Raw genomic sequence first — 22,039 nt, forward strand, 5'->3', positions numbered from 1 at the left:
TCCAAGAATACAGCTGCTTTATTCAACAGGGAACTGAAATGCTATGATGAGTCTTCTAATTTTTTAAGTGACAGGAGGACAAACATGAGCAAACACCTAATGGAGCCTTTCTGTTGCTCAGAAGAGGACAGTCAGACTCAGAGAACTGGAGAGATCAGTGGAATTGTAGTGCTGACCTGGTTTCCTGATGCCTCGTCCCAGGACCTCCCCCCCACACTTGCACACACAGTTGCCCTTCCTCTCATCTCTTCCCTCCTTGCCCAGGACTTGCTGTTGCCTCTATTCATGGCTTGTGCCTGAGTACAACTACACATAAGCCTCCTACACATGAGCAGGGGCCCATGTTCCCACAGCAGGAAATGCCAAGACCTAAATCAGCTCCACACGCTCCTGACCTACCAAGCCTGCCGCTTAATCCCCTGACCCGAGCTTGCCTGCCAAACTCAAACAACAACAGCAAAGACAACACAAAGGCCCAGAGTTTGACCAACGAGAGAGTCAGAATTTCCCTGCAGTTACCATGGCTCTGTTTGCACATTCTAGAGACGGGAGGGTTTTGCAATCTTCCGACGAAAAGGGAAATCTTTGATGTGTCTTTGGTCAAAATTAATGGAGTAAAATCAGAGTCACCAGCAATTCTGTTAGTGTAGGTAGTTAGATATTTAAAAAAGAGAAAGCAGCAAAACTAGCTAAGTTTAATTAGTTCGGGAGCTAGAGCCTTCAGAGTCTTGCCAGGGGACTGAAGTATCCTCCACCCTGGGGACCTAATCCCCAAGGTTAGCGGGAAGAAATGGCTACTGGTCATTAGCCTGGATCACTGAAGGGATAAAACAGCAGGAAATTCCTCTGCCGGGTGCTTGTCCAGTAGGAGCCAAGACGGTAGCCATAAGGGGAGGTGTCTAATTTGGGGAAAAAGACTGGATTGGTTAGGGGGAGGGCCCAGCACAAGTGTGAAGGATTAGGAAAGAAATTGGTCAGTTTGAAAGCCTGAGGTCATACAATCATAGCTTAACAAAGGCTTCTTGTTTAGTAACGTATGTTCCTTCAGGTGTTCTTTCTCCATAGCAGCCACGCCCGCTGGAGCACAGCTCCGAACAGACTGAGCGAGTTGCATGGGGACAGAGACGGAACTGGACTAAGCTTTGGCATGGACTGAAGCAATGGCACAGAATTTTTAGACCCTGGTCCTTTTTCTGGGCTTGATGAAGACAAGCAAGATGCAGAGAAATAAGACACTGGGAATCTGGGGGCAGTCTTTTATTTTGATTCCAATAAATCTTACCACTACACCTCATCCTCCCATATGTAGGTCCCTGGAAGTGCTTTCCTTGCAGCCTATTGAATTGAATGGGAAGACTATTCAAGCAGCAACAATTCCACTCAGAAAATCAGCAGCATCCGGGGTGAACCTCTACATCGAATTGAACACAAGTTCCCCTCACTCGGCCCTGCAAGGATGTAGTGGGGAGGGGAAACCACCAATATAGAAATCTTTACTGGAGGACAAGCTGACTCGCTTTGTGTGACCAAAGTAGTAGGAATCAGGGGTTGGTGGCAGTCGGCAGTAGAACAGAAGAGTGGAACTGAGCTACCAGGAAATGCCAGGGCCTACCTGCGGAGAAGGCTGTGATAGCCTCCCCGCAGTGGGAGTGACAGGGAAGCTAAAGAAGAGGCTGTTTAATATTCTGTCAGAAGTTGTTTCCTGGCTGCACTGTGTTGTAGCCCACACATACTTTTAAGCTTTCAGTAAAAGTCCCTATACACATGGCCTTCTGCCAGAAGTGTCTTTGGGGAAGTGTAGGAATTGGGTTTGTTAGATGGTGTTTAGCAAACGAAGAAGAGACGATATCACAGGAGAAGCAAGAAGTAGGAGTCCATGGTGCCTGGAGAAACCACAGAGATTAGGGAGGAGTGCTGGTTTCCTATCAGCGGAAGTTATGTTTACATTTTAAAGGATGTGGTAGCCCCAGACATCCAGTTGGCTGATGTCTAGGTCACACAAGTAGCAGCACATTACTCAGATGGTAGAGGCTCGTTCTGACCTGCTTGTCCTCAGGCAGACCTGGGTGTGTCCTCAGTCACAGTCCTGCTCTGGAAAGAAAGAGCTGTAGACTGAGGTCTGATGCACACATGTGGTCAGCCCTGCATTGGGTTAATCCTGTGTTGCCTTCAGACATTCAATTTTTCTGTTTTTCCAATCATGTCAGGCTTTGGTACAGCTCTAGGCTACAACATTCACAGCTCCGTGTGCTTGTACCTGTTCCCCACTTCCTCTTTCCATCGTTTAAGATATGGCTCGAATGTAATCTGTTTTATGAAGAGCTCCCTCATTTCCGCGAGAGTTCAAGGCTCCCTTCTTGTGTTCCTCATAGCTCCTTGTAGTGACCGTCTCTCATGCAACAAATATTTAACTATCAGTTAGTTATTAAGCAAACCAGTAAGTGGAAGGGTGAGATCTCTGATCACAGGGCTTCTTCACTCCTCCGACTGTGCCCTGGACAACACCACAGACTTGATGAGAATAGTGCCCCCTGAGAGTTGTGCATAGGGTGGCCCTCTCAGACTCACTACAAGTTCTTTAACATTCCTGCTTCTCCGATATCCAGCTTGACCCAAGGAAGCTCTCAACCCCCAATTCACTGCAGGAACCAGAGGGAACTGTCTATGGAAAGGAGACTGTAATTGAAATAGAATCGAGCCCAAGGAAATAGTTTTCAGTCAGCCTTTGAATTCATTTAAAGTTTCGTTCAGTACTTAAGCTAAGCCCTGATAGCCCCAAACAAGGACCCTTGATCTGTCCATTTCTTCATTCCTTGTTCAGGCAGCTGCAGTTGAGCCTCCCTCTTTGCCAATACAGCTGTTGTCAATGAGATTGTTTACATTTATAGAGTGGTAAGTTTTGTGAGGGTGGTGACATGAAGTATTTAAAGGACAAAGGCCACAGAAACTAGCAGGCCCAGGCCCAGGAGGCTCTAAAGGGCAGAAGCTCCAGGAGAACTGGCTGTGTGTCTCATCTGAAGCCTTTGGGGATAAGCCAGAGAAGTCACCCTCAATGTCAGTCTTAGTGATTAATTCCTAGGAGTGAACTGAAAAACCCAGCAATGCTTCTGTTTGTATATACACAAATTCCAAATGACCTAAGATTTCCCTGTTCTGAGGGTGTCACGGCACCGTAGTACCTGTTCACATACACACAATGATTAAGGATGGTGTACCAACTTCCCTGCATTTTTCAATGAAGAATAGTGTGTTTATTATTTTTTTTAGAAGCAACGTTTCACTTTTTAACTATTGAAATACTGAACACTGAATTCTGGGCCTGTTCTAGGACTTGTGTTTGGCATGTACACGTGCGTGTGCGTGCGTGTCAGTGTGCAGTTGACGTCCACTGGTGGTAGCTTGGCCCTGCACTCCTGCAGAGTGGGAGGCTGCTCTGGCTGTCTGTGTAGACATCACTATGAGGGGTACCAGGACCACTGCTTGGTCTTAGACAAGTTGTATAGTTTTTCCACTGCTCAGTTATTTTCATCTAAAAAATTCTTGCCTCAGAGAAATGGTTAGGACCAGTGAGCATGATCCTAAGCCTGGAAATACTTTTTATCATTCAAAAGCAGGTGCTTCTACCCAGAACTAAACCCATCAGCTGAAGAACTCCAGCATTGGGTTCTCTCAGAAACTGCCAAATATCTTTATTATATGCGGCTTAAGTGTCTGTTTGTCGCCAATAGCTTATTGGTTGCTTGCATAACTGTACTAGCCAATGGGGTGAAGTTGCCATGGCTGAACGCAAATTGAGCGGGTCAGGGGGAAGGTGAACATTTGTTTGCATTGGCAATCATCTGTTTTACATAAAAACTACGTCTTAATGTAATTTCTTTTAAGAATGCCTCCTAGAAAATACAGCACTGAAGAGGAGAGAAAAGGAGCTAAAGCTGCACAAAAATGGCTTTCTCAACAAAAAGAAACCACTGAACAGAGAAAGACAAGGCTTGCTTCAGTTGCAGAGCAAATGCGTCTTTCTTGGCAAAATGAGACTGATGAGCATAGAGATGCAAGACAAAAAAGCCTGTCTCGACAAAATGAGTCCCTTGAACAAAGGCAGGAGAGAAATGCAAAAAAACGACAGAGTAATGCTGACCGAAATGCAAAAAGGATTAAAACATATTTAAATCACCTTTATTTATTGAGCTAGCGGTGGCTCTTAAGAAATGTACCACCAGTGGTTTCCTTCATTGCACTCTACTTTAAGCAATTAAGCAAGTAGAAGGGGGTTTGAAATCCCGTGGGGCACTAAGCAAAGGGGCGTCCTCGCCGCCTGCCCTGGGTAATTCAGTTTGGATTAGCAGACACCTTTGCACAAATCATTTTAATTATAATTTATAATATCTAGGACAGCAGTCGTTTTGTATGACCGCCGGGCTTTCTAGTTTGGAATAACTAGAGATTTAGTGAGGAATACTCACTCTGTTGCCAATTAGAGAAGATCCTTAACCTGGGAAATGCTGCTCTGAGTTGTTAAAATTGACTGTCCTTGCTTTTATTGAGATCTCAAAATTTCAAGCAATTTTTCTTTGTTTTTCCTTTACACAGAAATATCATTGTTGGTTGCATGTAATCTCAAAAAGTAATGCCTTTTTATATTGTATATATTGATATTCTCTATTAAAAAGGATCACCGGAGGGATAAATCAAAGATTAATTAGATCTAGGTCTTGATCTGTAAGTCGTTAATGTTCTTAAACTTTGATGCAGAGGAAGAATCAATAAAACACCTTGGGAATGCAAAGAAGGGAGAAATGAGTTTTGCTGAAAGGAATTACAGTGTGGGTTGCAGAGATAGTAGCACATGAGCTGTGTTTAAAGGAATAGTGGGATTTGAACACCTGGAGCTGGAGTGGAGAAAGTTGTCCAGAGTCAGGCTATGTTTTCATGAGGGGCACTATATAAAATGCTCTGTATGAGCTGTTATAGTATCTGTTTCTGTGGGATTTCTTTTTTTTTCTTCCTGCCAAAACACATTAGGAAGGAGATTAGTGCTGCTTATCTCCCAGGGCCAAGAACTCTCAGGGCCAAATACGAGCTAAGGCAATCGGCAGGGCCTGAGTCCGCCCGGCCAGCATGGAGCGAGTGGAGGTCTAACACCACCCTCTACGCCCCAAGTCTCCCGAGGTGGTCGTTCTGTTTCAGTATCCAGGTTTGCCTCCTTTCGGTGAAATTTCTCTCAGACTGTTAGATGAAACTGGAAAAACTCAACTACTTCTCTTGCTTTCAGCTAGTCTTTCTTGGTACTTTTCTGATTTGAGCTTTTTCCCTCCCTGTTAAAATTCTGTTCTTGAGAATAATTTTTCATACTACACATACCTGATGAGCTGTTCTGTGTGTGGAGTACTATGTTAGATGTCGGGGTCTGGGGTAAGCCATACCCCCAACTTGTGCCTAAGTCCCCTGGTGCATTTTGGTCACAGTAGCTGCCACATCACCTTCCAAAGGCAAATGCAGGGCCAGCGCCAGAAGAAAAAGCACCAACTCCTCTGATTGAACATAATAAAGAGAAAGAACCCTTCCCTCAGGGCAAACAGACCAACTTCAGCAAGAGAGTTTCTTGACCTGCTTTTCTTTTGGACATATAAGAGGCAGCTGCACACAACAGAAACACAGCCAAACTGGGACCTGTGGAACTTACCACGGTGCTTTCTCTTGAAGGATTAGGAAAAGGCTTTTGTGGATGTAAAGAGGGTTTTTTTTTCTCCCCTCCCTCCTCTTTGCACAGCAATGTAATTTCCTCCCCTCATTTCTGGGCAGAAAGTTAACATTCCAAAAAGATGTGCTTTAATTGATGGCAGCTATTAAATCCCTTGGCTTACATGCATATGGTTCAGGATATAAGAGCCACATGGAATTTTAAATTTAATCATTATTTTTTCTGTATGTAGGAAACTTGACAACGGCACTGGGGAGAGAAGTGGTCAGGGGGTGGTGCTCAGTTTGGTCACGACAGGCCTAAGGGACCAAGGACAGTGAACTAGAAACCTTGTCAATATATCTTTAGTCCCACTAGGTTTTCAGACCTGTATTCTGGCTTCTAAATTGGCGAGTGTTGCATCCAGGGAGGCCGGCTTTCCCGGGAGTGATCAGAAGATCAGGAAAGCCACTGGCCAGGCACTCCTGCCCCCAGATGCTTCTTCTCACCTCCTCCTCTAATGCCTCCACTCTATTCTACCCCAGGCCAACTGCTTACTGGCCAATTTATGGTGCAGTCTAAGATATTTTTCTTCCTTAGAAGGATGAGGATTTGAGAGCAAGGCCAGGATATTAGCATATCCCCTTCCAATATATATTTCATTATTGCCTGGCAAATCTTTAGGTAACATTGTTTTAAATTAAAAAACAATGTGGTATTTCAGCAGGCTGTTCCTAGAATTGCGGATTTTTCCTAATCTATGAGTCTCTGCAGGGCGAAGGGATCCCTAACATGTCTCTTATTTTATCTGTGTAAGGAGGAACCTTCCCAAACCATCTGGCTGTGACTGCCAGTTCAGTTCAGTTCCTGTTCATCTTTGGTTAGGAGAGAGCCAAAGACCTCCCCCCCTGCTACCTCCTATGCACTGGGAGCCTGGGTCTGACTTAGCTCCACTTTGCCGGGCCTGAGTCTCAGGCTAGCCCACCCAGCTGTCCTCCCGACACCACCACCCTGTCCATCTGGGTACTCCCTGCTCTGGTCACTCACCTCACTTTCCTCAGCAGGAGGTGGAGGGATCTCCTTGATAATCTGGAAAGAAAAATAAAAACAAGTCAGTGGAAATCTCCAGCTATCTGCTTTCCAAAAGGCCTGCTCTCAAGAGGTGCGTTGATAATGTGGTCATAGTTACCATAGTAACCAACCCAAGCAAGGCAGGCTTAATCAAAGCCATGAAGTATCTTTCTGGGCAGAATAGCTCAGTTAGTTAAAGCATGGTCCAGGCTGAGGGTTCCATTCTCAATTGCATCTGTTGTAGTTTTGTATAAAGAAAAAAAATGTTCCATAGGTAAACGTTTCATCTCTTACCCCAGGTAGCTGTCTTATAAATTTATTCATTCATTTATTCATTCAGCCATTCATTCATAAAATCATTCACCCATCCACCCATGGCTACATATTAAACAAACAATTGTGCTGCAGAGATGAGTCAGGCATGGGCCACACTCAAGCTGTCGATAGTCCGGTTGACTGTCACTGGCCCCAAATGGTAGCCATCAAGGGAGGGTGTAGGGTGTGATGGTCAGGCAGACTGATTTCCAACAGTGGGCTGCAAAGAAGGGATAGCAGGGATTTTTTTTCAGGGCCTTGAATTTTAAGAGGTACAAAGGTTTACATAACAATATTATAAGACTCTACTCTGCAATGGCTCTATTGTCGGGGCTGATTAGAGACTTATGGACACTCCGGGCAGGCAGCAGTAGGGATCCCCTTTCAAACAGTGAGAGGATGAGCGACACATGGGAGAAGGACAGGAAAGCAGGACAGCTGGTTGGCAGGAAGCAACCTCTCCTTACTCTTGCCCCTAACTTGCACTCCCCATTTATAAAAGGAAAGCCTGTGCAGTTAATTAGATTTAGAGTCTTTTACAAGGCAGTCTGGTCATTATCTACGGTGACCCTACCATGTCCTTTGGTGGCTTCCTCCCCTCATCTCAAGCATATTATTAAAATTTTGGGTCTTTTTTCTTAGGAGATCTGGTTAATACAAAGCTCATTATGTATTTTTTGATGTCTTGCTACAGGGCTTGTGTGGACGGGTGCTCGAGCATGGCCCACAGGACGAGTTCCTTAATCTTCCGAGTTCCTTAATCTTCCGAGTTCCTTAATCTTCCGGTTGGAGAGTTCTCCTGGCTGCAGGGCAGGCAGCATACTAAGCACCAGGTCTTCCCTACTTAGCATATACCTCCTTTGACTTAATGATTATTCTGGGCTCTCATGTGGACTCTGATTCCCACCTTTGTCATCCATGCTACAATTCTCTGTAACATCATCTCCGCATGTTGAGGCGGGCTATTGACTTGAGGCCCTATTAACACCAGCTAGGAGATTGAGACTACAGTCATCTAAAAGGACAGTATTAAATTAATTAAGAAGCAGAGAGTAAGGCCTCCGGAGTTTTCAAACTATTGTTTCTTCTGCCCCCACTTCCTGGCCATTGTGGGAAGCCTGCTGAAGGTCTTTGGAAAGCATCAGCCATGATATTTCTCACCCACTCAACAATGGCTCCATGTTCCTAAAGGAAATCCCTGGGGAGGGCCATTACTGCCCAGTACTGATTTCTCATCATCCCAGAGGCAATGATGATTTAAAAACAGGAAATCCCTGGGAATGGGGGGGGGGGGAGTGAGTGGCTGGGGACAATGTGTCTCTTCTCTTGGGCAGGGTTAGGGAGGGGAGTGGGAAGGAGCAGGACATTTGGGAAGACAGACAGATGATGACAAGAGTGCTGTGGGCAGGGTGCATGGTAAGGACCCTGGTAAACGGAGGTTCAGTGCACAGCAGCTGAGCTGTTGTCCTCACAGGGCTTCCTCCCTCACTGCGTGGCAGCACAGTGGAGTTGTCAAAGGAACCCCAGACTCGCCTTTTCCTTACTGTGAGGGTTTGATGAGTCCTTGAAGCTCCCTGAGCTCCACTGTCCTCATCTGTTAAATGGGAACAATAACATTAACTTGGCAGGAATTCAGTCATGATGAGCAATAATGTTTGTAAAACATCTGGTACGCAGTGAGTGTTAATTGATTGTGGTTACTATTATTATTATTCTCCTTTCCCCTTCTTGCAGTCTCTGTGTCTTGTGTTTAATACATCTTTAACAAAGATTTCACTTAACCCTCCGTATGTTCTAAATGGCTATATATGGTCATTTCCAGATGGAGCAGACTTGAGGCCAGAGCTTCATAATGAGAGACCGGAGGCTGGTGTTCAGACAGTGGCCAGGGTGCCTGAGAGTGGCCAGCGGCTACAGGGGGTCAGCAGCAGTGTGTTCCACCACAAACGCATAGGCACATGATATCAGCGAGGAAGTGCAGCACAAAGTGGCCCACCAGTCACACCAACCCATCTGTGGGTGCCATTCAAGGTAACTTACTGGGTATTTATTGAATTCTATATCCGGCAATGTCCCAAGAGGGAAGCAAAAGACAATGCCAAAATATACAATTTAGAATTAATCAAAGGTAGACTAAATTTATAATCGAGATTCCACGCTGACACACTATAAATTGGGCACCTGAGCTTCTGGCAAAACGCCACCTTGTTTAGGCAAACAGGATTTAGGCACCTCCAATCTGGTCTCATAAGTTAGGTGTCTGACTATATTCAGCAGGAATGAGGAAAATCTTCCTAATGCTCCAAGTCCCCGCCCCAAACCCCAGCCCCCACTCCATCACCACTGGGGGCAGGGAGCAGCTAGCCCATATGATGGCAGGAGAGTGTTTCAAAGTGCGATGTAGATAGGCTAACTTGAAGTCATGAGATGATTATTCCAAGCCTTGAAGATGGATGGGCTGTCTGCAAGTGAGCTAAACCTTTTGCCAAGACTAGCACATGGGCCACCCAAAGAAGTAACCTAGGCACAGGGACACATCAGCTCTCTCCGCTTTACCCCCCACCCCTTCCCGGAAGGGGCAGAGCCCACGTTGCTTGGAAGGCCAGGTGGATAGCAGCCTGCATTGCTCTTGAGCCAACAGCACTGCTGCAGCTTGCTGCTCAGAGTGGCCCATTGCTCACCGGATAAAATGCTAACTGCCTCCACCCTCCACAGACCTGCTCGATGTGGCCCCACCACCTCCCCAGCTCACTCCTTTCCACTCTCCCCTTCACTTTCTAGGGGGTCTTCATTGCCCATGTGTCCCATCGAGGAAGACAGAACTATCTTTGGAGGAAATGCTCAGCTCTGTGCAAGCATTCTCTTACTTGTGTGTGCACAGCTGGCCTGCCTTCCTGCATTTGCCCTTGTGCAATGCAAATATGTGCCGTGCCCTTGAGCTGTGCACTTTTCTTCATGAAAGCATTTAATACAGCATCCTCAACATGAGTGGGTATCCTGGATATAAGAATGCAGAGACTGAATGAAGGAGGAAAGCTGTAAGCTCATAGAGAAGCCTGTGAAGAAGTGAGAGAAACGGGTGTAAAGGAACCCATGTTGAACCGCATCAAAGACCCCACTGAAGAGCCAAAGGAAAGAGGTCAGTGGACTCGTGGGAGCCACCATCCGCTTTAAAGGGGATCAGAAGCACGTACCAGGGCTTGAAGAAAAAACTATAATGCTGACAACAGCAGAACTGTGCTTTCATGGCATTTGGTCTTATTTGGAACCACACAAATAGCTTTTTTGGTTAAGAAAAGAGAAACTTGGCGAAACAACAAAAGCTGGATTTCTATTTTAAGCTGGTGCAGAGGAATAACAAGACAATGAGTCACAGCCATCCACCTCTGTTGTCGTGACGCTGCCATCTAAGAGTGTCCTTCCTCCAGTCCCGTCTCCACGTCTCAGAGCCACCGTGCTTCAGTGTACTTGTATCTGCCAGACTGTATGTGTTTATTTTGTAAAAATCAAGAACAAGTGCTATATTTACTGTAGCATTTATTTTAATTTAAGATGCTTAAAATAGTGGGATCTTTGAGCTGATTCTTCATTTTTCAAAGTGTACTGTTTTATAAGATTGCTCAGTTTTGAATGTTCTGCTCTGAACTCTTTTTTCCCCCATAAGTTCGGTTATTTTCCTGGAGTTGAAACTCCATATGCAGTGATATTTTCAGGAACAGCCCTCATTTGATAGGAGGAATGAAGGTAGTTAGAGAACTTTCGGTGTCTCTGCTACTTTACCAAATATTGTTAACTCTGGAGACAGGAAAGGAGAGACCGTTGGTAGGGCCTGACTGCCTCATCTGATTTCTGGTCTTTTGTGCTTTCTATGTATAGTAGACCTCCAAGGAGTCTGAGTAATAGTGTTCCTTGGGGTTTTGGTAATTTTGGATTATGAGCTCATGTAGAAATCCTATGAGGACTGGGCTGAGGAACCAACCTGCCAGAGAGGACTCTCGTTTCCTTCTGCAGATTCCTGAACATTTCCAAACTGTGACCTTCTCAGCCTGTAATTTACAGAACCCTAAGTAGTATATATTTAAACTCTAAACCTGAGAGGTTATGGTTCTGAATTCTTGGGGACATACACATCCCAAACTCATAGCTCATCCTTTCACTCAAGATCCCAGTTTTAGGCAGAAGAGTCAACTCCAATTGCCAAACTTTTGTGGGTAAGCCTATTGGAACAAGTGACTAGATTATAAAGATCAGAAAATCTCTTGTGGACCACCATTGCCTTAAGGTCAGCTAATCATCGGATTTTCAGATTGATCTTTATTTTGGCCCTGGAAATGTCCCCGATATTCTTTGGGCCTGTCTATGCATCTGAAACAAATTTTTATTATATTTTTCCAGGAGTTTTTTTTTTTTTATTTTGTTATGCAGACCACTGTATCACTGATTTAAGAGTAATTGATTTTCAGCTGACCAGGCAGTGTTGCAATAGATATAGTGTCAGACGGATGTGGAGGACCGAGGTTTGAAACCGCAAGGTTGCTAGCTTGAGCGCGGGCTCATATAGCTTGAGTGCAGGCTCACCAGCTTGAGTGCGGGGTTGTAGGCTTGAGTGTGGGATCAAAGACATGACCCTTTTGTCACTGGATTGAACCCAAGTCTCCTGCTTGAGCAAGGGGTCACTCACACTGCTGGAGCCCCCCTAGTCAAGGCACATATGAGAAAGCAGTCAATGAACAATTAAGGTGCTGCAACAAAGAATTGATGCTTCTCATCTCTCTCCCTTCCTGCCTGTCTGTCCCTACCTGGCCCTCTCTCTGACTTTCTCTCTGTTTCTGTCAAAAAAAAAAAAAAAGAGTAATTGATTTTCCACAAATGATTACGTCTTGCATGCTCAGAGGGGTTAGTGCAAATAAATGTATTTAGATGGCTAAAGATATTTGGAGCTTTTGATTTAAAACACTGCATGTCCTGGGAGTTGTAAGGTGATATTTTAACACCAACTTCTCTGTTGCTTCCGTGGTTCACAGGTTCTGTGGGAGGAGGAGCCGTCAGAACAGAACTGCGTACAGAAGAAAGGCCAGACGAGATCTGAAAAGCTACCTAACGAGGGTTTTATGTCTCAGGAAGAAGGAGATGCTTGCTCTCACGCTTTTACATTCTAGACTTCCATTCTGATTCTCAGTCCTTATAATAAATATACTTCTAATTAAAATCAGGAAACCAAGGGAGAATAAGTGACTAGTGCAAAGGCCTACAAAGTATGGGATGCTAGCTGATGGCAGATAAATGAATCTTATTACTATATAAAGAGTATAAATGTAAGAGAAACCTCACAGCTGATTAGAGTGGTTAATGCTGGCCAAGTGCTGCCTGAACCCAGTGACTAGACACTGCAAGTTTACCAAAGGCTGGTACCAAATGCCAAAGGTGTGGATCTAGAACAGAGTATAAGAAATCCTCAAAGAAATCAGCTCACCTCTTTCTTTCTCTCTCTCTCCTTTCCCTTTCTTTCTTTCTCTCTCTCTCTCTCTCTTTCTCTTTCTTTTGCATTTGGGATTCAAACTTTAAATAATTTTTGGCCGCTCATCTCATTTTCCTTAAGACTGGGACTATGGAAAAGACCAAATTCACCAATAACTAAAGTGAGAATAGTGGCAGGAATTTTCACATCAGTTGACAAAATTTTAAAAGATTTACATGGTAATTTAAAAGACTAACTATGCAGCCTGACTGGTGGTGGTGCAGTGGATAGAGCATTGACTTGGGATGCTGAGGTCTCAGGTTTGAAACCCTGAGGGTGCCAGCTTGAGTGTGGGCTTACCAGCTTGAGTGTGGGGTCGCCAGCTTGAGCCCAAGTTCATTGGCTTGAAGCCCAAGGTTACCAGCTTGAAGCACAAGGTCACTGGCTTGAGTAAGGGTTTACTGGCTCGGCTGGAGTCCTCTGGGCAAGGCACATATGAGAAGCAATCAACAGACAACTAAAGTGCCTCAACTACGAGTTGATGCTTCTCATTTCTCTCCCTTCCTTTCATCTGTCTCTCTCTTTTTCTCACAAAAACAAACAAAAATTATACATATTCTCCATTAGATGATATGTCAGAGGCACTGCAAATTCTGAGATAGTGAAAAAAATCCACAAACTCAGAGTCCCTGAGTCTTAGAGGAGGAGTGTCTGTTCTGCCTGGGTTATAAGCAAGGTGATGCCAGCCCCTGGCAGTGCCTGTGGGGTCTGAGCAGGGCACACTGAGAACAGGATGTGTTGATATGTTCACACTATTTTCAAGCATGTTGGCAATGATGCAGCCTTCCAGGGGGTCAGGAAAGAGGTCACACTTCAGAACTGAGGAGTCAGTTGCTCCAACATTCTCTAGGCCTGTTTTCTAGGCAAATTTTGGCAGAATACTAATGCCATTTCAGATGTCAGTATGTTAATGTGTGGGGGTAAGCATAGGCCGAGGAAGGGTTCCAGGGTCAAAATGAATTTAGAGATTCACAGTGCAAATTATTCCACTAAAGGCTCTGAGAAGTCCTGCAATGAAGACTGAGTTTAATGGTGTCTTTCAAACTTCTGGTCTAAATACCCCTTGTTTGGAAGGGTACCTAGTCCCGTCTGTAGCTCCTACTGTTTTGTGTACATAGTTTGTAAACGCTGTCCCTAATGACTTGCATCATATCATCCTTGGTGATACTGATGTGAAACCCGGTTTGAGAACCACAGGCCAGGGAATCTTGAGAGGAAGAGCACACTCACTAATACATAGACGGGAAGAATATAAGGGAGACAATATGATCCCAATTTTCTAATTTTTCACATGATTAAGGTTAAAAGAGTTTACCTTTAACTGATAGAGGAAGATCTCTATGGGAACCCATTTGCTTTTAATAATAGCTCACTCCTGTCCAATTCAGCCAGCAGGCATGAGGATATGGTGGGCGGGTTATAAGGCAAGAGGGGAGGCCACCTGTGGGAATGAGGGAAGCCACAAGGGCAAGGTGAAAATGAGAACAGACTGGGTGTGTGGGGCGTGTGCAGCAGGACTCCAGAGGGGAGGGCAGGCCAGGACAGTGCTCTGTGTGTTAGCTAGAAACAATCTTCAAGCTGCAGAGTGAGGAGTGTCCCGATGGGAATGGGTGGAGGCCGCAAAGGACTCCAGAAAGCATGATGGGTCTAGGCCCAAGATGCTTGGCTAAGGAGCTGCTGGTACTAGTCAGGCTCCTGTTAAACAAATTGTCAGTAAGTCCCTTTGGTGATGTTAGGCTTGGTTGTCTGGCCCTGAAAATTAAATGTTATGCTTAAAGGTGTGGACAGCATTGTATGAAGACTTTATTTTGATTTCAATTTAAGGCATAGCAACTTCTTGACTAATTTTTGCCCTTTGCATTGGAGATGTCCAAGGGCCTTATTTGTTGAACTATCCTTAAAATTCAAGTGAGTTCAACACGATCTTTTGCATTAATTCTTTATAAACTGTTTATAAGAGACCTACAAGGCCATTACAAACAAAACAAAAGAGAATAGACTCTTGTTTATACAGGGAAAAATTGTGAGTGCATGCACATTATCTTGTCCGAACAAACTGAATAAACATATTTGCCATTATTTGAACAGAAATATGATCTGACTTTGTGTGGTTTATTAGTTGGATTACAGAAAATTGCAACTTTATTGCAAGATCTTTTTTTTTAAGTTGTGGTAAAAAACACAAAACATTAAATTTGCCATCTCAATCATTTATAAGTATATAGCCCAGTAGTGTTAAGCACTGTGGTCACACTGTTGTGTAACCAATCTCTAGGCTTTTTCTACCTTGCAAAATATAGCAAGTTCTTTTTTTTTTTTGTATTTTTCTGAAGCTGGAAATGGGGAGAGACAGTCAGACTCCCGCATGCACCCGACCGGGATCCACCCGGCACGCCCACCAGGGGGCGACGCTCTGCCCACCAGGGGGCGATGCTCTGCCCCTCCGGGGCATCGCTCTGCCGCGACCAGAGCCACTCTACCGCCTGGGGCAGAGGCCAAGGAGCCATCCCCAGGGCCCGGGCCATCTTTGCTCCAATGGAGCCTTGGCTGCGGGAAGGGAAGAGAGAGACAGAGAGGAAGGAGGTGGGGGGGGGTGGAGAAGCAAATGGGTGCCTCTCCTATGTGCCCTGGCCAGGAATTGAACCCGGGTGCCCCGCACGCCAGGCCGATGCTCTACCGCTGAGCCAACCGGCCAGGGCCTATAGCAAGTTCTTTTCATTCAGGGATCTTGATATACCCTTAACCTTCTACAAAATGGGCACATTTCTAAGATTTTATGTAAGAAACTGATATAAACCTATTTTGCTATGTAATATTTCATACATATAAAGCATGCCATATAAATGTATGTGAGTTATAAAAGCTAATGTTTATACAAGTACCTATGAAACTAATGTAAATCGGTTTTACTGGTTTGTGGATTCCTTCTGTATCCATTTTCTTCCCCCAAGATGACTTAGCTTTTTAGTTTGGAAACATGCAAGTTGCACATGAGGCACTGACTGCACTCCTGTTTGGGATTAGTTTCTGAGACTGGTTTCTCCTTCCCCTGGAGGAGTTCACAGTACAGTGAAAGAAACAGACCTGTAAAAAAATACTTGTGATAGTAAGAAAATTCTCTAGTAATGTGTGAGGAAAAAGTACTAATGAAATCAACTGAGGTTGTAGCTAATTCTCCCAAGTCATGGAAAAAGTGTGCCTGAAACTACCGAGATGAAGTGCTTTGTGAGTGGACTTCGAAGAGAGAGGAACTGTTGGCAGAGTAGACAAAGGAGATGAAACTATTTCAGCAAGAGGATGCAACATGAGCAAAGTGATGGTGGTAAAAACGCACATGGGATGTTCAAGAAACCCCAAAATACAGACTTTTCCTGGAGATGATACTCCAGCCGTTTAGATGCTCAAACATCTTTGAGATTTATTGAGGATCAGTTCTGAGACAGGCACTGTTACGCCCTGGGCAACGATAGCCCTGGCTTCAAACAATTTCTGTCAACAGGGGAACTGACAAGCTAACAGTTGTAACAACAGCACGATCACTATGAGGAAGGAAGCAGGCACAGAGCGCCAAGGGTCTGTGCACAGGGAGGAGGGAGGAGGTGAGGCTGCAGAAGTAGGTTGTGGTCAGGTTGGGATAGATCTACATGAGATGTCAAGGAATTTGAAGTCTATTTTAAGAAATTAAACAGTTAAGAGGATTTGGGGCAAAGATGTGAGTAGGACCATGACCTGAGATTACATTATTATTATTTTCTGAAAGAAAAGTCTCTTTAGTGAAGGGGAGAAAGACTAAAAGAGCTATTGCAATAGGTCAGTGAAAACCGAAGACTCCCAGACTAAGGCAAGGGCATCCATTCATTTGTTCCACAACTATTTATTGAGTAACTGTTGAATGCCAGGTATTGTGCTTGTATTAGGGTAGAGAGTGTAGAGGGATATGGCAAATGAGATAGAGTGTGAGAGAAGAGGACATACTGCAGACAACTCTGAAGTGAGACAGGACAAGAAGTGACAGAAGGAGGCATCAGCAATCACTCTGCAGTCTCTAGTTTGGGCAGCTCAGAGTGACAGCCATTGATGAAGAGCAGTTTTGGGGACATGTTGAGGGTAAAATGCCTGTGTTTGAGATATCCACTGGATCCCTATACTGTGGGTCTGGCCCTCTGGAGCCAAGAACAGCTATGGGTGGACACGTTAAGGAGCCATCAGTACATCTGTTGTAGTCGAAGTCGTGGCAGTTGGTGAGATAGCCGGAGACCACAGCTAGAGAAGGCTGAAGACAATCTGGAGAACAGGAGGTGGACAAGAAAGAAGGGCCATGAAGGAGACAGGAAAAAACCTGGACAGGGATGCAGGACAAGAGTCCACAGAAGCCTGGAGAGGAGGGAGTGGGAAGCAGAGAGAGAGGTCAGCAGTGCCTACAGCTGAAAGAGCTGACACAGAACGAGAAGTGAGTGGGACCACTGCCCAGGGACTACTGGCTGGCAAGAGCCAGACGGCAGAAACCGTGGCATCGGCAGTAAGGAGGCAGCAGGTTCAACTGAAGTGAATCGGAGGAACTGTGGCGTGTCTGCAAAGAAGTTTGCAGATGAAAGGAAGGAGAGAGAAGAGAGTAGTAGCTTGAAGGAGAAATAAGGTACGGGCCTTTTTGAAAGGTTGAAGGAGACTGGCACACTTTTGTAGGCGGAGGGAAGGAAGACAGTGGGAAGGAAAGACCATAGGCAGAGACAAAGTGAGAGGGGACAAAGTGAAGAACACAGTGGAAAGAGAGGGTGAAGGGGCAATGCTTTTGGAGGAGAAATGTTCGAGGAGGACATAGCGTATGTGGTACTTGAAGCAGAAGGGTCTCTAACAGGACAGCTTCTGCCTCCTCACTGAGACAGAAGAGCAGGCTGCGTGTTGAGAGTAAAGGGCCGGAGCTAGATTAGGGGTCTCCAGGAAAGTGGCGAGCATCTGAGAGAGACACTGGGGGGATGAGATCGGAGGCTCCAGAAGGATGGGGAAAACTTGCTGAGCATGCCAGAGGCCGCCGAAGTGTTGCAGTGGCCCCATCAGCGTGCCTGGGCAGCTCTCTTCTCCAGGGATTAGCCTCTTGGGAGCAGGACAGGAGACTACACGTACTTGCTGGGTCTAGGTGTCAGGGTGGGCAGGGCAGGAGAGCTAGGGGTTTGGAAACTGAAGGTGTTCATGAGCATACTCCGCAGGTGAAGAGACCACGTGGGCCTTTCTTCCATCTCCCAGTTTTCATTTGGAGGAGCCAGGGCCCACTGCCAATCAGAACCTGTCAGTGTCTTGCTACCTGCTGATGTGATGGCCTCTGTTATATTGATACAAACTACCAGCCTTGCTGGGTTGGCAGGCTAATAAATGCAGGAACCTTAGAAGCCAAAGGTTTACCTAAAGACACCAAGGGCCGAGGTAGGACTCACTAAAAGGTTTGGAACCAGGATCTGGCAATTCTCTCTCTCTCTCTCTCTCTCTCTATTGGTCATTAATGATAGATAGGCAGGCAATAGGTTAGCCTAGGTTCCATCTGGCTGGAAGATAGGAGCCCAGACAGGAGTAGGGTCCCATAGGAAAGGTGGTGGGTAGCAGCAGTCACTCTGACCCATCATATTTCTTCTTTCAGACAGGGCCAGAAGGAAACCAATGGATGCTGAGGCAGAGGGCAGGCCTCACAGTAACCACTATGTCTGGTCCGGTCATGCTGGTCTTTACATTTTAAAATGGTCTTTATGATTAGTAAATAGAGATATGAATACCTGGCCTTCTATCCTGGCCACCCTGTAGGACTTCATGGACAACCCTCCACTCTTTCTCCACAAAGCAACTAAATGGCTAATGTTTGACTTAGTTGGAATTGGGATTGGGGGCCTTGGGACTGGGGTAATTAAATATTTTGAATATCACTCATGGAAAGAACTTTGCAGAAAGGGAAGGCAGAGACACAGCAGAGACAAACTTCATGTACCCTACATTTCACAGGCCCTTTTTGCTTTCTGGCTAGTTTCCAGCCTGAGAAGCAGCTTTGGTACTAGGTCATGGGGCCTTTTCTACACTTGGGACATGGTGGGAAGAGTGACAGAGGAAGGTTTCAGGACCATCATTTTACAAGGAACCCCCTGCTTTGTTCCAAAACTGTGGTGAGGGATGCTGTCACTTGGGAGAGAGATATTTCTTGTATTTCTGAACCAGGATCCTTGGGGAGTGTGTGTGTGTGTGTGTGTGTGTGTGTGTGTGTGTGTGTGTGTGTGTTGATATCTGGCATCTATCCCACACATTCCCTTTAAAAAAGCACATGATTTTATCCTGTCCCCTGTAGAGCACCATCACTCATCAAGGAAGTGAGAGATAAATTTGGTTTGGGGTACACCAAGCATCAGAAATCTAACCAGCTTTCAGAAATAAGGGTGAGGACACTTTTTATAGACATCATAAAGAGAAAATTAATCTCCAGGGCCTTCCTTGTAAAGAAATCCTTTAGGACTTACAAAATCAGGCCACATTAAGACATTCTGGCTACTTTTCAAAGCAACATGGACTTAACCAGATAAATTCGTTGAAAAATATTTTGAATATGACAACAAGAGACATTTCCTGCAAATCAAAACTGCAATGAGATACCACCTCACACCTGTTAGATTAGCTATTATTAACAAGACAGGTAATAGCAAATGTTGGAGAGGTTGTGGAGAAAAAGGAACCCTCATCCACTATTGGTGGGAATGTAAAGTAGTACAACCATTATGGAAGAAAGTATGGTGGTTCCTCAAAAAACTGAAAATAGAACTATCTTATGACCCAGCAATCCCTCTACTGGGTATATACCCCAAAAACTCAGAAACATTGACTTCTAAAGACACATGCAGCCCCATGTTCATTGCAGCATTGTTCACAGTGGCCAGGACATGGAAACAACCAAAAAGCCCATCAATAGATGACTGGATAAAGAAGATGTGGCACATATACACCATGGAATACTACTCAGCCATAAGAAATGATGACATCAGATCATTTATAGCAAAATGGTGGGACCTTGACAACATTATACGGAGTGAAATAAGTAAATCAGAAAAAACCAGGAACTGCATTTTTCCATACATAGATGGAACATAAAAGTGAGACCAAGAGACATTGATAAGAGTGTGGTGGTTACGGGGGGAGGGAGGAGAGGGAGAGGGAAGGGGGAGGGGGAGGGGCACAAAGAGAACTAGATAGAGGGTGACAGGACAATCTGACTTTGGGTGATGGGTATGCAACATAATTGAACTTTAAGATAACCTGGACATGTTATCTTTGAATATATGTATCTTGATTTACTGATGTCACCCCATTAAAAATAAATACAATAAAAAAAAAAAAAAAAAAAGAGACATTTCCCTGCAAATAAAAACCACCATGAGATATCACCTCATCATGAGGACAAGAGATAACAGAAGCTGGCGAGGCGGTGGAGCAAAGGGAACCCTGTGCACTGCTGGCGGGGATGCAGACTGGTGCAGCCGCTGTGGAAAGCAGTATGGACGTTCCTCATAAAATTAAAAATAGAACCACCACATGACCCAGCAATTCCACTTCTGGGTATTTATCCAAAGGAAATACAATCACTATCTTCTGTACCCCATGTTCATTTCATTATTAGCCAAGACATGAAAACAACCTAAGTGTTGGCCAGAGGAATGGATAAAGGAAATGTGATTTATATATAATATAATATAGATAAACAATGTAATACTATTATATGCGTTGCACATACATAATATATATAAACAATGTGATACTACTTAGCTATAAAAAAAAAGAAAGAAATTCTGCTACGTGTGACGATATGAATGGAACCTGAGGGCATTATTTCAAGTGAAATAAGTAAGACAGAGAAAAACAAATACAAATACTGTATGATCTCATATATATGGAATCTAAAAGTAATAAAATGAAGTAACAGGAACACAGATAGGATTTGTGGTTGCCAGAGGCAGGGGGATAGAAGGTGGGAGGAGGGGGTGAAGGTCATGCAAAGATACAAATTTCCAGTTATAAACAAGTTCTGGGGATGTAATGTACAACATGATGACTTAGTTAATAATACGTACTGTTTATTGGACAGTTGCTGAGAGTAGATCTTAAAAGTTTTCATCACAAGGAAAAAATTTGTAACTCTGAGGTGATGAATGTTAACTAAACTTATTGTGGTGATCATTATGCAATATATACAAATATCATGTTATGTGCTACATCTTAACCTACACAAGGTAGTGTGAGTCAATTATATCTCAATTAAGCTGGAAAAAATAGATTTCTTACCAATATAAATTGAATGCTACACAATACAGTAATATATTCCTATTAAATACTTTAAAATATTAATAGTGATAATACACAGCACTTGCTATGTGCAAAGTGTTTCTATATATGTACTGGTATATAACTCTTTGCCATCTACCTATGAGGTTGGTACTCTTGTTGTCTTTACTATACAGATGAGGAAACTAGGGCACAGAGAGGTTAAGTAAATTGCCCAAGATCACATAGCTGGTTAAGTGGGGAGGCCCTGCTTGGCTGTTTTATTGTTTCTACTTGTCCTTGCCCAGAGGTGACTGATTTTAATAATCAGAGAGACTAGGTGAACAAGACTGATGCCTATTACAATAGAAGCCCCGGTTTCACTGCTTGCTGCTAGCATCACCAACCTTGGCCACCCCCTTCTTTGACAGATCACTACAAGGTTTTCCTCTCCAAAATTCCAGACTTGAAAATATGCCTTTTTTCCTTCTCAAAGTAAAATGGCAATGCAGCTTCAAGTATTTAAAACAACATTTAACTCTTGGGGCTGCTATGGTAAGGATCAGTTTAAAATCTTGGTGAAATGAGTCCAGTCTGGATTGCAATAATTGACCGGAGACTTGCGCCTGTCCTGGACCGTTCCCAGCACACACACATCCTGTCTGCTAGAAGTCATCTCTTTCCCTCAATGCCCAGAGGCTTCTGTTGATGCAAGAGCCTCTTTCTTTCCAGAAGTTCCTGCCACGTGACTGCGCCTTCTGGCTGAGTTTTTCATCTCCTTCATTTACCACCTCTTTAAAATGTCACTCGAAGCCCCTTCCCGCTCCTTCACACGTCCAGCACTGAGTTTACGTCCTTGTTCAGCTCAGTTCTACATACAGATGTGAGACCCCCTGCACAGGGTGCTGAGTGCCGGAGTGTCAGAGATAACATGGGACAAGCTCCTGGCTGGAGACACTCACTGTTAATTTCCCCCCTCAGAACCCTCCTCGGAAGAACTAAGACACAGGAAATGGAAGTTGGCACGGTCAAGCTCACCTGGGCTATATTGCGTATGATATGACATTGTATAAAGGGCACTCACTAGAACTAGACACATGACAGCCAAATGTTTTTTCGTCTTCTTCATTTGCTATATTATTTGGGGTTCTTCCTAGTCTAGGGGCCAGGGA

General features: G+C 44.5%; 1 protein-coding gene and 1 long non-coding RNA gene across 2 annotated transcripts in view; one reads left to right on the forward strand and one right to left on the reverse strand.

Annotated features, from left to right (window-relative positions):
• ANTXR1 (ANTXR cell adhesion molecule 1) overlaps positions 1-22,039 on the reverse strand; it is a 245,495-nt gene that overhangs the window by 84,558 nt on the left and 138,898 nt on the right. The window contains exon 14 of the mRNA XM_066378086.1: positions 6,728-6,769. Within this exon, the coding sequence (XP_066234183.1) occupies positions 6,728-6,769 (42 nt within the window). The remainder of the gene's footprint in view (positions 1-6,727; positions 6,770-22,039) is intronic.
• Positions 9,049-12,147, forward strand: LOC136397893 (uncharacterized). The gene is made up of 3 exons (XR_010749933.1): positions 9,049-9,097; positions 9,848-10,205; positions 12,091-12,147. It is a non-coding gene; the product is annotated as an uncharacterized lncRNA (long non-coding RNA).

The sequence above is a fragment of the Saccopteryx leptura genome, chromosome 3, assembly GCF_036850995.1.
Source record: "Saccopteryx leptura isolate mSacLep1 chromosome 3, mSacLep1_pri_phased_curated, whole genome shotgun sequence".
Lineage (NCBI taxonomy): Eukaryota > Metazoa > Chordata > Mammalia > Chiroptera > Emballonuridae > Saccopteryx > Saccopteryx leptura.